Source organism: Pezoporus flaviventris, unplaced genomic scaffold (assembly GCF_033815535.1).
Source record: "Pezoporus flaviventris isolate CSIRO_AGI_PZ_B2104156 unplaced genomic scaffold, CSIRO_AGI_Pfla_v1 ptg000019l, whole genome shotgun sequence".
Lineage (NCBI taxonomy): Eukaryota > Metazoa > Chordata > Aves > Psittaciformes > Psittacidae > Pezoporus > Pezoporus flaviventris.
In genome coordinates, this window is record NW_026892567.1 from 967,684 (window position 1) to 983,825 (window position 16,142).

General features: G+C 56.8%; 1 protein-coding gene and 1 long non-coding RNA gene across 2 annotated transcripts in view; both read right to left on the minus strand.

Moving 5' to 3' along the window:
- The window catches only part of LOC133270186 (uncharacterized), a 402,598-nt gene that overhangs the window by 75,024 nt on the left and 311,432 nt on the right, over nucleotides 1-16,142 (minus strand). The gene's annotated exons all lie outside the window — the stretch shown is intronic.
- LOC133270206 (serine/threonine-protein kinase pim-1-like) lies at nucleotides 13,169-15,277 on the minus strand (the record flags this gene model as incomplete). Its single annotated transcript, XM_061455200.1, has 6 exons — nucleotides 13,169-13,281; nucleotides 13,639-13,790; nucleotides 14,031-14,207; nucleotides 14,415-14,781; nucleotides 15,044-15,094; nucleotides 15,194-15,277. Coding segments are annotated over 6 exons (834 nt in total), but the record flags the coding sequence as incomplete, so codon positions are not given.

A 16,142-nucleotide genomic window follows, 5' to 3' on the forward strand; every position in this document is an offset into this window, starting at 1 on the left:
CCCAAACTCCGGGGGGGGGGGGGGGGGGGGGAAGTAATTTGGAGACCACCAGAGCCCTCAAACAGGGGCTATAGCCACCAGAAACCACCCTACAGATCACCGGGGAAGGGGAACTGGAGATCTGGGGGGACCCATAATAATAATACCAATAATAGTAATAATAATACTAACGATAATAATTACTATTTGTGTTGTTGGTATTATTATTACTATTACAATATTGTACTTGATTTCAGTTCCTGATCTGTTCTCATCTCCATCGCAGGTTTTACGTTGTTCCCATTCTCCTCCCCTCTCCAGCCTGACCCAATCCCATCCCTTCTGGGTGACTCCCTGTAGTTTCTATACTGGACATGACGTGCTGTGGGATGGAATACCCCTTTGGCTAGTCTGGGTCAGGTGTCCTGTCTGCTTCCTCCCAGCTTCTTGTGCGCCTCCTCACTGCAGAGCATGAGAGACTGAAAAGTCCTTGATCAGGGTAAGTGCTGCTGAGCAACAACTGAACCATCAGTGTGTTACCAGTGTTAATTGCCACAATAAAGCCAGAACACAGCACTGCACCAGATACAGGGTAGAGAATTAATTCTATCCCAGCCAAAACACCACCCAGGGGGCTGGGAGCTCAACCCCGAGGCCAGCACCAGCCCTGCTGCCTGACCAGGGGATGGGAGCTCAGCCCTGAGGCCAGCACCAGCCCTGCTGCCTGACCAGGGGATAGGAGCTCAGCCCTGAGGCCAGCACCAGCCCTGCTGCCTGACCAGGGGATGGGAGCTCAGCCCTGAGGCCAGCACCAGCCCTGCTGCCTGACCAGGGGATGGGAGCTCAGCCCTGAGGCCAGCACCAGCCCTGCTGCCTGACCAGGGGATAGGAGCTCAGCCCTGAGGCCAGCACCAGCCCTGCTGCCAGGCAGAGGTTGGAAGCTCCCCACAAACCCTGGAGCCATCATGCAGGGCTGATGCAGGGGTTCTGTGGCCTTCACCCTTAACATGGGGTGTTCCAGAATCAGCCACCCCTGTGGTCCCCATGTCGTCATGGTCACTGTGATGTCTGTGTCCCCCTGGTCTCCATTTGACCCACCATGTCCCTACGGTCACCATGTCCCCAGCGTGTCCTTCTGGTCACTGCGTTGTAACCTTAAATCTTACACTAACAACAGTGTGTGTGCCTTTAGCATAGGAGAATAGGCCAAATTGTTCTACCTTACTAACATGTAGAGAGAAAGGAAGGTTTGGCTGATGGGGGAAGGAACATCATGGGACTGGTAACACCTAAGGAGACAGCAAATAAGACCACGGATGCCAGCCTTCAAGACAGCAGAGCGGTGCCCAGCGTGGGGCGAGGCTGGAACAGAGCAGAAGCAAGGACATAGCAACTGCTAACTGGGCACTAGGACCTTGCGAGCTTGAGCAAGCACTGAGGTCATTCAGTAAACACAGTGAGGAAGACTATCGGTGCCCACCAAAGACCCCACTCAGCAAGAAAGCGCATGCGTAATTAGGATGCAAATATTAGAACCAGTTGTTGGAAAAGCTGTGAATATGCATGAGTATGTTAAACATAGAGATGCTGTCGGCAAGTACCAGGTGTGCTCACCCTTGTGAAAGGATTCATGTGTGCGCCCAGCGCTGCAATAAAGAATGCTGCTTTCTGAAAGTCCAAATTGAGCCTTAGAGAGTTTCTCTGACCGACTTTTAGGGTAACAATTTGGCGCCTGAACAGGGACACTCAGCCGTGTTTCCCATGGATCCGGGGAGTCCCTGGGACCTTCACGCTGGCATCGGGGGAGTTTGCCTGAAGGACCAACGCGGGACCTCGGGGAGACCCCGATTTAATGTCTTTAAAAAGGCATTCTTTTTGGCCCCTTTCCACGTAAGGCAGAGAGGGACGCCCTGCGCGGTGGGTAAAAGGCAGTTTAGTTTTGGTTGTCTGGACTTTGGTATTTGGTGGAGGTCAGGATCATGGGTACCACTGCCTCCAAAGGGGGGTTTGAAGAAATCCCCACTGGGTTGCATTTCACAACACTGGAAACAAATCGGTGAACCCCTGCGTAGTTCAGTCACTCGGGAGACCGGAACAAAGCGGTGGACCCCCGAGGGGTTCGGTTACTCAGGAGACTCTGGTAAAATCCTGTCACATGTTATTCTTGAGACGAGAAGGAAAGTGGGATGAAGTAGCTTATGCAGAAATGTTTTCTACTTTGAGATATCATCTGGAACAGCAAAAGGATTGCAGTTTTCATTTTGCGCTCCAGGACCTGTCAGTATTGTCCTTGGAGAAGGACACTAAAATTTGCTTAAATGCTATTGGTCTTTGTGCACCACAGGGCAGTTATGCACTAAACATCTGAGGAATGTGGAGGAGGATTTGGATTTGATGGTAGGCCCCTGGAGAAGGGGTATTGTGAATAATGGGGCTGAAGGTGCTGACAATGAGGATCAAGCACAAGCACCAGCACAGGCACCTGAGATATAGGGGGGTCGGGCTGAAGGATTTTGCCTTACAGCAAGGCAAACTAGGGGAAAATGAGGGGAAACTGTGATTGCACCTTTAAGACAAGCTGTGCGTAATGATGGTCTGCTCATGATGAAGATTCCCTTTACCATTGTAGATTTGAAGAGTTGGAAACAAGTGGCTGGTAATTACACATCATGCTTTCGAGAGTGTTGACAGAAATACGATTATTTGTACGGCTCGGACCCCAGTAGAGCAACAAATAATAGCAGGCACAGCGATAGGCACAGTGAATCTTCACATTCCTAACCCCAATCCTAACTGGGACAGGCAAGCTTTGAAACAATATCGGAGGTAGATTTTAGTCAGTACTAGGAATGCGGTCCCCAAGGCAGTGAGCTGGTCTAAGCTACATGAAATAAAGCGAGATGTAAATGAATCAACTGCTGGATTCATGGGAAGATTAAAAGAGGTGATGTCTAAATATACTAATATTGATCCCGAATCAGAGGAAAGAAGGAAAGAGTTAGGCCAGTTAACAAAAAGTCAATCCATGGAAAACATAAGGAAAAAGGTACAAAAGCTTAAGGGGGAGGACCAATGTGATTTGGTAAAAATAATGGATGTGGCTTTGGAGACTTATCACAATCGGACCAATATTGCTCTGGTGCAAGTTCTCTGCAATGGTTCAAATGGTTCAATGGTACTGGGGAGGGCTTTCAGTCCCTGATTATTAATATATATATTATTGATAGAATTAATATAATTATTAATATAATACAATATTGCGTTTTGTGGGTTATAGTGTGTCAGGTTTCAACTAGGAATTTGTTAATATATATGCGGGAGCATAAGATAAGCTCCAGAGTAAAACTGGAATCTTTAGGGGAAAGAAGAGAGAGAAAAATTGCTGCCTGTAGCTATCCCCCAAGAAAGGGAGGGGAGGAAACAAGGATTACATGGAAAGCTTTGTGAACAGACTCCACAGGTTGCACTCAAAGGGAAAATGCCCTCAGAATCAAAATAAACACCAGAGATTTAGTGGAACGTCAGGACAGGCAGAGAGAATTATTACTTTAGAGGAAGAGTGAGGAGGAGCGGGGGAAGATTTGAATCCCAGCCCAGCAGAGCCCCTGGCTACAGTTAGGTTGGGGAATGAGAAGGTAAAAGTTCTTGTAGAAACAGAAACTACTTATTCTGTTATAAATACTTGTAAAGGGCAATTAAGCAAACAAACAGCTTCAGGCACTGGTGCCACAGGCGGACAGGAACCCGGCCTTCCTTTACATTTGAGAAACTGGCAAACAGATGTTGACCCATAAATTCCTTTGCATGCCTGAGTGCCCTGTGCTGCTATTGGATAACAGCACACTGAGTAAATTACATGCAGCAATTAGGGTTAAAGAAAGAAAATTCAGGTACATGTTCCTGATGAAAAGGCTGTGGAGGCCCGAGTTTTTATGTTACAGAAACCAGGTACTGAGCCGGATATCCCAGAGGAAGCGGGTGTATCTGCAAATATGGGCTGCCAGAGCACCAGGACAATCACGAGATGCAGCAGCAGTAACTATTCTTCTAAAACCAAACATCACACTGCTAAGACAGAAACAGTATCCTATAAAACTGGAAGCAAGAAAAGAACTAGAGCCTCTAACAGAAAAATGTATTGAATACATTGGGACAAAAATGGTCTGTATTTGTACTTCACATGCTAATAACCATTCTGGAACAGAAAAGTAGTCAGTGGCTTTCCCCAGGCAGGCTGCGCTTCTATGACAAGAGGACGTAGAGCTGAAAGTATCAAACCTTTAGAACCAGCAGTGGTTTTGACAACAGATCCAGAAGCAGGAGAGCTGACTCACAACTGTTTACAGACCATAACATAATAGAGCTAAACCAAACATAAGAGACACTAAAGCCCTGCATTCCTCCTCCCCCAACACATCAGCACAGAAAGCTGAGCTGGTGGTGCTACTGAGACTTCTGAAAGTGTCAGAAAGTCAAAATTTGCTTTTAAGGCACATCAGTTTGATAACACTCCAGTGAATATCGGTAATCACATTGCTGACAAAGCAGCCAAAGAAGCTGTGGGTGGGGACCTTTCATTAATATTGCCTCATCAGTATCAGAGCTTGGATAATGAAGTTCCAAGTTATCAAACAGAGGATGGAAAATTACCTAGTCTTAGGAGCCAAGAAACACGATGAAGGATGGTGGGTTACACCAAACAGGCAAGTAATAGTTGCCCAACCTCTTATGAGAAGAAAACCACCAGGCAACACAAGGGGGAACAAAATCAATGACTGAGGCTTTAAAGCTCCAAGTTCTGAGTATGCAAATGACTGGAATTATAAAAGTGTTATAAAGAAGTGTGAACTTCGTTTACGATGCTCAGAGGCCCCCCACCTGGAACAACAAAGGCAATTGTCCACAAGACTGCTGGCAAGTGGACTTTACAGAACTGCCACAGCATTACAGGCTCAGACATATATATGTGTGTGTGTGTGTGTGTGTGTATGTGTCTTAGTTTTTCTGAATGACTTTAACGGTAACATATGTATTGTCATTAAAAATTATACACACTAATATAAATGCTTTTAAGCCCGGTGGGCCCTGACACCTTCTCATCTCCTCTGACACCAGCAGCTCCTGCACACAGACGGCTCCTGCTTTGCACCCACAATGTGTTTCAAGCCAACACTAAAACAGGATTGCAAAGTCAAAGAACACGTACCTGGATGCGCAGGGCAGCCACGGGAGATGCAGCCTCCTGAGAGAGGGGTCTCTTCTGCAAGGCTCTCGCTCCTTAAAGAGCCCACGCTCACCGTGGGGGCCCTGTCACAACGGGCAAATCCACAGCGACCGCCATGGCTTGGTGATGGCGGCAGCATCGTGCCCATGGCCACTGGGCACCCAGGGGTTGGGACTGGGTGAGCTTTAAGGTCCCTTCCACCCCAAACCAGGCTGTGACTGCGTGCCTGCAAAACACGATCCCCATTTGGCTGCAGAAGAGCTCTCAGCACCGAGTCAGGCCCAGGATCAGGGGCAGACATTTGTGCAGAACATCCTGTCTCTGCTGCTGGCCTCGGCAGAGGCCCCTGCAGCCCCCTGAGGGCAGGTCAGGCCTGGAGAACAGCCAGGATCGAGGGCAGCACCGCCACCTCCTCTGAAGGAAGCCCAAGGGCTGAGGCTCTGCAGTCTCTCCTTCCCTTCCCTTTCCTTTCCTTTCTCCTTTCCTTTCCTTTCCTTTCCCTGCAGCACCCTTGGCTTTCAGCCCCACAGCAGAGCCCTTCTGCAGCCGCTTCTCAGCTCTCGTTGCTCGCTGGCAGCTTCCCGAGGCAGTTGTGCCTCTGCCGGAGCCAGAGCAACGGCCCAGCCCGTGCTGCGCTGTGTGGGGCGCTCCGATGGCACCATCGAGTGAGTGCAGGGCTCGGCAGCGCTGGCAGGAGCAGAGCTGTGGGGCCTGACCCTGCTCCCGGGGCAGACGCGGGTGAGCTCCAGCCCTCGACAGGATCCTCCGCCTGCACCGCCCCCATGACAGCGGGCGGCGCGGGGGGATGACGTCAGAGCCGGCGCCACGGAGGGGACGGCGGGAAGGGGCCGGGCGCGCCGAGACTGGGGGGAGCGGAGGGGGGCGGGGCGGGGGGGGGGAATGTGGAAAGGAAAACGTGGGATGGGAGGGGGATGGGAACGAGATGGGAGCGGGATGGGAGCGGGATGGGAACGGGATGGAGCGGGATGGGAACGGGATGGGAGAGGGATGGGAACGGGATGGGAGCGGGATGGGAGCGGGATGGGAGAGGGATGGTGATGCGCGGATAAACTCCACAACTCGTTAAAAGTTGTAAAGTAGGTATGCTTTTATTCAGCGCTGAGACGCACGGGGATAATTCCTCAAAGTCATGCGTACCTCAGTGTTGTTTCCCTCTACATTTATCCTCTAAAGTTATACATATTCATAAGGTTGCACAACATGCCTATACATATTCATATCCTATCCCCGCTCGTATTATAACGAGCCAGAAGGTCCTCTGCGCCTGCGCGTCGCCCCCTCTGGTCATGGGCAGGGGTCTCAAGATGAAGTAAATGAGTCTTCCTCTCCTTGCACTTCTCACCTTTCAGTCTTCACATATGGCCTCAGGGTTTGGCCCGGTATCCCAGCCATAAACCATCTGCTTCTCCCCTTGTTAGTAGATTCAGGCGTCTGCTTTTCCTTATCAATAGCTGCTTATCAATAGGACCAAGTGTCTGCTTTTCCTTATCAATAGCTGCTTACCAATAGGACCAGGTGTCTGCTTTTGCTTATCAATAGGACCAGGTGCCTTTGTTCTGCTTAGCAGGCATTTACAACAGACAATACTTTTGTTTAAGCAAGCAAATTCCTCTAACCCCCTTGTACAACCCCCCTGTACAACCCCCTTGTACAATATCCCTGTACTACCCCCCTGTACATTGGTCAACCCTCTGTATCAATGGGAACGGGATGGGAGCGGGATGGGAACGGGATGGGAGAGGGATGGGAACAGGATGGGAGCGGGATGGGAACGAGATGGAGCGGGATGGGAACGAGATGGGAGTGGGATGGGAATGGGATGGGAGCGGGATGGGAACAGGATGGAGCCGGGATGGGAGCAGGATGGGAAAGGGATGGGGCCGGGATGGGAACAGGATGGAGCGGGATGGGAACGGGATGGGAGCGGGATGGGAGCGGGATGGGAACATGATGGAGCCGGGATGGGAGCAGGATGGGAAAGGGATGGGGCCGGGATGGGAACAGGATGGAGCGGGATGGGAACGGGATGGGAGCGGGATGGGAGTGGGATGGGAACATGATGGAGCCGGGATGGGAGCAGGATGGGAAAGGGATGGGGCCGGGATGGGAACAGGATGGAGCGGGATGGGAATGGGATGGGAGCGGGATGGGAACGGGATGCAGCGGGATGGGAGCGAGATGGAGCCGGGATGGGAGCGGGATGGGAACGGGATGGGAGCGGGATGGGAGGGGGATGGGGCCGGGATGGAGCAGGATGGGAATGGGATGGGAGCGGGATGGGAGCGGGATGGGGCCGGGATGGGAACGGGATGGAGCAGGATGGGAGCGGGATGGAGCCGGGATGGGAACGGGATGGGAGCGGGATGGGAGGGGGATGGGAGCGGGATGGGGCCGGGATGGAGCGGGATGGGAACGGGATGGGAGCGGGATGGAGCGGGATGGGAGCGGGGTGGGAACGGGGTGGGAGCGGGATGGGAATGGGATGGGAACGGGATGGGAGCGGGATGGAGCTGGGATGGGAGCGGGGTGGGAGTGGGATGGAGCCCGGATGGGAGCGGGATGGGAACGGGATGAGAGCGGGATGGAGCCGGGATGGGAGCAGGATGGGAACGGGATGGCAGCGGGATGGGAACGGGATGGAGTCAGGATGGGAATGGGATGGGAGCCGAGATGGGAGCGGGATGGGAGCGGGATGGGAACGGGATGGAGCGGGATGGGAACGAGATGGGAGCGGGATGGGAGTGGGATGGGAACGGGACGGGAGCGGGATTGGAACGGGATGGAGCCGGGATGGGAGCAGGATGGGAACGGGATGGGGCCGGGATTGGAACGCGATGGGAACGGGATGGGAGCGGGATGGGGCTGGGATGGGAATGGGATGGAGCGGGATGGGAGCGGGAAGGAGCCGGGATGGGAGCGGGATGGGAACGGGATGGGAGCGGGATGGGAGCGGGATGGGGCCGGGATGGGAGCGGGGTGGGAACGGGGTGGGAGCGGGATGGGAACGGGATGGGAACGGGATGGGAGCGGAATGGGAGCGGGATGGGAGCGGGATGGAGCCGGGATGGGAGCGGGGTGGGAACGGGATGGGAGCGGGATGAGAACGGGATGGAGCCGGGATGTTAGCAGGATGGGAACAGGATGGAGCCGGGATGGGAATGGGATGGGAGCGGGATGGGGCCGGGATGGGAACGGGATGGAGCGGGATGGGAGCGGGATGGAGCCGGGATGGGAGTGTGATGGGAACGGGATGGGAGCGGGATGGGAGCGGGATGGGAGCGGGATGAGGCCGGGATGGGAACAGGATGGAGCGGGATGGGAGCGGGGTGGGAAGGGGGTGGGAGCGGGGTAGGAGCGGGATGGGAGCGGGATGGGAACGGGATGGGAGCGGGATGGGAGCGGGATGGAGCTGGGATGGGAACGGGATGGAGCGGGATGGAGCCGGATGGGAGCGGGATGGAGCCAGGATAGGAACAGGATGGGAACGAGATGGAGCGGGATGGGAACGGGATGGAGCAGGACGGGAACGGGATGGGAGCGGGATGGAGTTGGGATGGGAACGGGATAGCAATGGGATGGCAACGGGATGGGAGCAGGGTGGGAGCGGGATGGGAGCGGGGTAGGAGCGGGATTGCAACGGGATGGGAGCAGGATGGGAACGCGATGGGAAAGGGATGGAGCGGGATGGAGCGGCGGGATGGGAACGGGATGGGAGCGGCATGGAAGCGGGATGGGAGCTGGATGGGAGTGGGATGGGAACGGGATGGAGCAGGATGGGACCGGGATGGGACCGGGATGGAGCCGGGATGGGAGCAGGATGGGAACGGGATGGGAATGGGATGGAGCCGGGATGGGAGAGGGATGGGAACAGGATGGAGCTGGGATGGGAGTGGGATGGGAGCGGGGTGGGAATGGGATGGGAACGGGATGGGAGCGGGGCACTGAGGGGTAGTTGTGGGTGTTGGGAAACACTTGGGGAACACATGGGGCAGTTGTGGGTCTGGGGCAGACTGGGGTGTCAGCTGGGAAACAGTTGTAGGTCAGGGAGATCTCTTGTGGGGACGTTGTGGGTCTGGGGAGTCATTTGGGGGTCACTTGGGAGGCAGGTGTGGGTCTGGGGAGTCACTTGGGGGTTACTTTGGAGGCAGGTGTGGGTCTGGGGAGTCACTTGGGGGTCACTTGGGAGGCAGGTTTGGGTCTGGGGAATCACTGGGGGTCAGTTGGGAGGCAGTTGTGTGTCCGGGAGGCCACTAGGGGGGCAATTTTAGGGCTGAGGGGATCATTTGGGGGCAGTTATGGCTCTGGGGGTCGCTGGGTAAACACTTGGGGGGCAGAGGTAGGTCTGCGAGCTCTCTTGGCGGGCAGGTGTGTGTCTGGGGGGTCACTTGGGGGCAGTTGTGTGTCTGGGCGGTCACTTGGGGGCAGTTGTGGGTCTGGGGGGTCACTTGGGGGCAGTTGTGGGTCTGGGGGGTCACTTGGGGGCAGTTGTGGGTCTGAGTGGTCACTCGGGGGGCAGTTGTGGGACTGTTGTAGGTCTGGGAGATAACTGGAGGGCAGCTCTGGGTCTTTGGGGTCACTTGGAGGGCACTTGTGGGTCTGGGATTTCATTTGGGGGACACTTGGGGAACTGTTTTTGGTCTGGGGGTCACTAGGGGGTCACTTGGGAGCAGTTTTGGGTGTAGGAGGTTACTTGAGGGTCACCTGGGGGGAGTTGTGGGTATGGGGAGTACCCACAGAGCATGAGGCTTGGTTTAGAGAAGCCTCACTGCTCATCAATGAGGTTGCAGTAGCGGCAGTGTCTGTCTCAGGCATTGGAGTAGCCCTGTTGCTGTGGCTGGCACTGCAGCAGCTGCTGTGCTTGTTGCAGTGGCTGGAATAGCTGCAGTGTTTATGCCTGTTGTTGCCATGTAGTAGCCACAGTCCCAGTCGCAGGGATTGCAGTAGATGCAGGGCTTGTGGCTGGCAATGAGAAGACGCAGGTCTTGTGCCTGGCAGTGAGAAGCCACAGTGCTTGTGGCTCGCACTGGAGAAGCCTCACTGCTTGTTGATGTGGTTGGAATACCTGCAGTGCCCATCACTGGAGTTGTAGCAGCCACAGCACCTGTCCTTGGCATTGGAGTAACCCATGTGCCTGCTGCCATGGTTGCAGTAGGCACAGTTCTTAGGGCTTGGGTTGGAGAAGCCTCACTGCTTGTCGATGGCGTTGGAGGAGCAGCAGTGTTTGTCAGTGGCGTTGGAGAAGGCACAGTGCTTCTGGGTAGGGTTGATCTAGGAACTGCGTATGTTGCAGGCCTTAGAGTAGCCCCATTGCTCCTTCCTAGAGTTGGAATAGCTGCAGAGCTTAAAACTGGTGGTGGAGCAACTGCAGTGCTTGTGCCTGGGGTTGGATTAGTCACAGTGCTTGTTGATGTGGCTGGAGTAGCCACAGTGCCTGTCCTTTGCATTCGAGTGGCTGATGTTTCTGTCACAGTACTTTGAGTACCCGCAGAGCATGAGGCTTGGTTTGGAGAATCCTCACTGCTCATCAATGAGGTTGCAGTAGCGGCAGTGTCTGTCTCAGGCATTGGAGTAGCCCCATTGTTCTGGCTGGCACTGCAGTAGCTGCTGTGCTTGTTGCAGTGGCTGGAATAGCTGCAGTGTTTATGCCTATCGTTGCCATGTAGTAGCCGCTGTCCCAGTCACTGGGGTTGCAGTAGCCGCAGGGCTTGTGGATGGCAGTGAGAAGCCGCAGTGCTTGTGGCTCGCACTGGAGAAGCCTCGCTGCTTGTTGATGGGGCTCCAGGAGCAGCAGTGTGTGTCACTGGCGTTGGAGAAGCTGCAGTGGTTGTGGCTTGCACTGGAGTAGCTGCAGTGTTTGTGGCTGGGGTTGTCGTAGCCACTGTATACATAGCAGGCCTTACAGTAGCGCCATTGCTCCTTCCCAGAGATAGAGTAGCTGCAGAGCTTAAAACTGGTGGTGGAGTAACTGCAGTCCTTGTGCCTGGGGCTGGATTAACTGCAGGGCATGTTGAATTGGGTTGCACCAGCCACAGTGCCTGTCCTCGGCGTTTGAGTGGCCGATGTGTCTGTCGCTGTACTTGTAGTTGCTGCAGTGCTTGTGGCTTGGGTTTGAGAAGCCTCACTGCTTGTTGATGGGTCACAGGTGTTGGAGAGGCTGCAGTGGTTGTGGCTGGCACTGGAGTAGCTGTAGTGCTTCTGGTAGGATTTGCAGTAGCCACAGTGGTTGTGCCTGGGGTTGATCTAGCCACTGCAAACATTGCAGGCCTTAAGAGTAGCAACAGTGCTCCCTCCTAGAGTTGGAATAGCTGCATAGCTGGAAACTGGTGGTGGAGCAACTGCAGTGCTTGTGCCTGGGGTTGGATTGTCCAAAGTGCTTCTTGATGGGGCTGGAGTAGCCACAGTGCTTTTCCTTTGCATTCGAGTGGCTGATGTGTCTGTTACGGTACTTTGAGTACCCGCAGTGCATGTGGCTTGGTTTGGAGAAGCCTCACTGCTCGTCAATGAGGTTGCAGTAGCAGCAGTGTCTATCTCAGGCATTGGAGTAGCCCCGTTGCTGTGGCTGGCACTGCAGCAGCTGCTGTTCTTGTTGCAGTGGCTGGAATAGCTGCAGTGTTTATGTCTATGGTTGCCATGTAGTAGCCACTGTCCCACTCACTGGGGTTGCAGCAGCCGCAGGGCTTCTGGCTGGCAATGAGAAGCTGCAGTGCTTGTGCTTGCACTGGAGAAGCCTCACTGCTTGTCGATGGCATTGGAGGAGCAGCAGTGTTTGTCAGTGGCGCTGGAGAAGCCACAGTGTTTGTGCCTGGGGTTGATCTAGCCACTGCAAACGTTGCAGGCCTTAAGAGTAGCGGCAGTGCTCCCTCCTAGAGTTGGAATAGCTGCATAGCTGGAAACTGGTGGTGGAGCAGCTGCAGTGCTTGTGCCTGGGGTTGGGTTGTCCAAAGTGCTTCTTGACAAGGCTGGAGTAGCCACAGGTCCTGTCCTTTGCATTCGAGTGGCTGATGTGTTTGTCACGGTACTTTGAGTACCCGCAGTGCATGGTTTGGAGAAGCCTCACTGCTCGTCAATGAGGTTGCAGTAGCGGAAGTGTCTGTGTCAGGCATTAGAGTAGCCCCATTGCTGTGGCTGGCACTGCAGCAGCTGCTGTGCTTGTTGCAGTGGCTGGAATAGCTGCAGTGTTTATGCCTATTGTTGACATGTAGTAGCCACTGTCCCAGTCACTGGGGTTGCAGTAGCCGCAGGGCTTGTGGATGGCAGTGAGAAGCCGCAGTGCTTGTGGCTCGCACTGGAGAAGCCTCACTGCTTGTTGATGTGGCTGGAATACCTGCAGTGCCCATCACTGGAGTTGTAGCAGCCACAGCAACTGTCCCTGGCATTGGAGTAGCCCATGTGCCTGCTGCCATGGTTGCAGTAGGCACAGTTCTTAGGGCTTGGATTGGAGAAGCCTCACTGCTTGTTGATGGGGCTGCAGGAGCAGCAGTGTGTGTCACTGGCGTTGGAGAGGCTGCAGTGGTTGTGGCTTGCACTGGAGTAGCTGCAGTGTTTGTGGCTGGGGTTGACGTAGCCACTGTATACATGGCAGGCCTTAGAGTAGCGCCATTGCTCCTTCCCAGAGATAGAGTAGCTGCAGAGCTTAAAACTGGTGGTGGAGTAACTGCAGTCCTTGTGCCTGGGGCTGGATTAACTGCAGGGCATGTTGAATTGGGTTGCACCAGCCACAGTGCCTGTCCTCGGCGTTTGAGTGGCTGTTGTGTCTGTCGCTGTATTTGTAGTACCTGCAGTGCTTGTGGCTTGGGTTTGAGAAGCCTCACTGCTTGTCACTGAGTCTGGAGTAGCCACACTGCTTTTTTTGCCCTGGTTGGAATAGCAGCAGTGCATGTTGCTGGAGTTGTAGCTGTAGTGACAGTCCTTGCCATTGGAGTAGCCACGGTGCCTGTGTCCATTGTTGGTGTCACCGTAGTGGTTGTGGCTGGTGCTGGAGTAGCTGCAGTGCTCGTGGCTGGTGTTGGAGTAGCCGCTTTGTCTGTTGCTTTGCTGTCAGATCTTGTCTCTCCTCACTGCAGAGCATGAGAGACTGAATCAGCATTGCTCGGGGTAAGTGCTAATCAGAAACCACTATACAATCGGTGTGTTACCAGCGTTATCCTCAGACTAAAGCCCAACCTCACCACTGCCCCAGCTACAAGGAGGAGTATTAACTCGTATGAGGTGTCCCTGTGACACCTATTGCTCTCCAAAGAACCCAGAAACCAATCCCCACAAGCCCCCCAATAACTGCAAAAGTCCCCCCAAAACACCCAACCTCACCAAACTCCCAAATCCCCCAAACCCCCAAAACCACCCGCTCTCCGCAAAACCCAACCTGCCAAAAACCCCAAACCCCACACTCCCCCCAAGAGGCACCCCCAGCTTACTTTCCCAGCTGCTGGCTCAGGCTGTGAGGGTGGAGGGCGGCTGTCTCCTGGGGCAGTGGATGTTTGCAGCCAAGGGTGGTTGAACACATCGTCCAGGGATGGCCTGTCGCGAGCTCTCATGGACAAGCACCACCTGATGAGGTGCTGGCATTCTGGGGAGAATCCAGGAACTGCCGCTCAGTTGCAGGAGGCTCCTGCCTACCTCGTGCCACCGTCCGCAGCGCCCAGGCCTGGGTGCGCTCAGAGCTGCACCCAGACCTCCTGCTCCATGACTCGGTTTGGAGGAGAGCAGGATGGCAGGACATGGGCCACCTCCTCCAGCTGACCAAGGGAGATCAGCTGCCACCCCTAAACCCCGACCTTCCCCTGCTGCTGCGAAGCCAGGTACCTACCGACAGAGATCCGGCGCTGGAAGAAGAGCTGCCCACTGACGATGTCCTCGCAGCACCGGAAGGGGAGGACCCCGCACACCATCTCATACAGCAGCATGCCCAGGGACCAGATCGCCGCCGGACGGCCGTGGTAGCAGTGCCAGCGGAACCACTCCGGCGGGTAGTACAAAGGTGTTCCTACAACAGGATACGGGCGCACCTCATTAGGCAGATGCCGCCTGCTCCTGGATTCTCGCCCGCGGATCCCCAGGGATGCAGGGGCTGCACCGGTGGCGCCACGGACGTGGGGACGCACACTCGGTGTGACCCGCCACCTCGTCATCAGCACGTGACTCTTGTTCACAAACTGCCCGGTACGGGAAGCACCCTGGGCTGTGGGCTCACCGCTAAATTTGGTGTAGACCGTGTCCCTGAGGAGGGTGCTGCAACCAAAGTCAATTAGCTTGACCTCTCTGGTGGCCAAGTTGATGATGATGTTCTGGGGCTTGATATCCCTGTGCAGGACACCGCGGCTGTGGCAGTGCCGCACAGCCACCAGCACCTGGAGGAAAATGCCCCGCGCCAGATCCTCGGACAGGAACCTCCATTTTTTGATGAAGTCGGAGAGGTCCTGCGATGGCTCCGGACGCTCCAGAACCAGCACAAAGGAGTGGGGCAGCTCAAACCAATGGAGGAGCTGGATGATGGCACTGCAGCCGGAGCGCACCTTCCTCAACATGGCTATCTCCAAGGGAATGCGAGTGCCGCTGGGCTGCAGGGGGACCACGGCACTGTCAGCAGGGCCGATGCTGGCCCGGGACTCCTGTGCCTCCCTGCCTGGGATGCTCTGATGCCCTCCTGCAGGTGCCCCCCGCAATCCCCAGGGATGCTCTGGTGCACCCCTACCCGGCCCGTGTCCCCTGGTGACTCCACACCCACTCCCCTCTCCCTGTCCCACTTTCCCCCCCGCCGGCCCCACCGGCTCACCCCCACCCGCTCTGCCCCGCACTGTCCCGGTGGCCCCGCGCACTCACCCGCTCGCCCCACGAGGAGATGCGCTCCCGAGCCACTTGTTTGATCGCCACCTGCGAGCCAAGGGCAGCGCTGGGCTGAGCTGAGCTGAGCTGAGCTGAGCTGAGCTGAGCCCCGCCGCCTCCCCGGCCCGCCGCCGGGCCCGCCCTTACCGGGCTGTTGTCACACAGGCGGAGCCCCGAGTACACGGACGCGAAGCCGCCTCTCCCCAGCAGCGGTCCCACGCGGTAAAGCCGCTCGAAGCTCTCCTTGTCGTGCCCCGTGCGACAGACGCGGCCGCTGTCGCTGCGCGCGGGGTCCCCGCCGGCCCCCACCGGGCGCTCCGGGCCGAGCGGAGCCGCATCATTCCCGGCCTTTCCCGGCCGAGGCTCCGCGGCGCGCCGCTCCCCGCCGGTCCCGGAGCGCAGATAGGCCGACGGGTCAATGCGGGTCAGGAGGAGCACGGGCACCTTGCCCGACCGCGCTGCCGGTGACGGCACCCCCGCAGCAGCACCGCGCTCCGGGGTCTCGGGGGTCGCGGCTGCCGGGAGGCTGCGGGGCGGGGAGGGAGCGGGCGCTCCGCCGCCGGTCCGCGCTCCGCCGCCGGTCCGCGCTCCGCCGCCGGTCCGCGCTCCGCCGCCGGTCCGCGCTCCGCCGCCGGTCCGCGCTCCGCCGCCGGTCCGCGCTCCGCCGCCGGTCCGCGCTCCGCCGGGCACCTGTGGATGGTGGCGGCCCCCGGCCGGCCCCAGGCGGGGCGGGGCCTGGGGGCGGGCCGGGGAGCGCCAGGGGCCGGCGCTGCCTCGCCAGACCCAGACCCAGCGGCGGCGGCTCGCCCAGCGCCGCCACTGCCAGTACCGGGAGAGGGGAGCGGTGCCGCGAGCCCCTGCGGGGGGACGCTGGGGGGACGGGGGAGGCACCATCGCGGGGAGCGGCGGAGGGCGGGCTCCGGACCGCCGAGAGCTGCCGCCGCCGCCTCACCTGGTGCTGCTGCCCCTGCTGCTGCTCCTACCGAAGCCGCTGCCGCTCAGAAGCCGCTGCCGAAGTCGCTGCTGCTCAAAAGCCGCTCAGAAGCCGCTCAGAAGCCGCTGCTGCCGCCGCCGCCGCAGCCTCGCTGTCAACGGC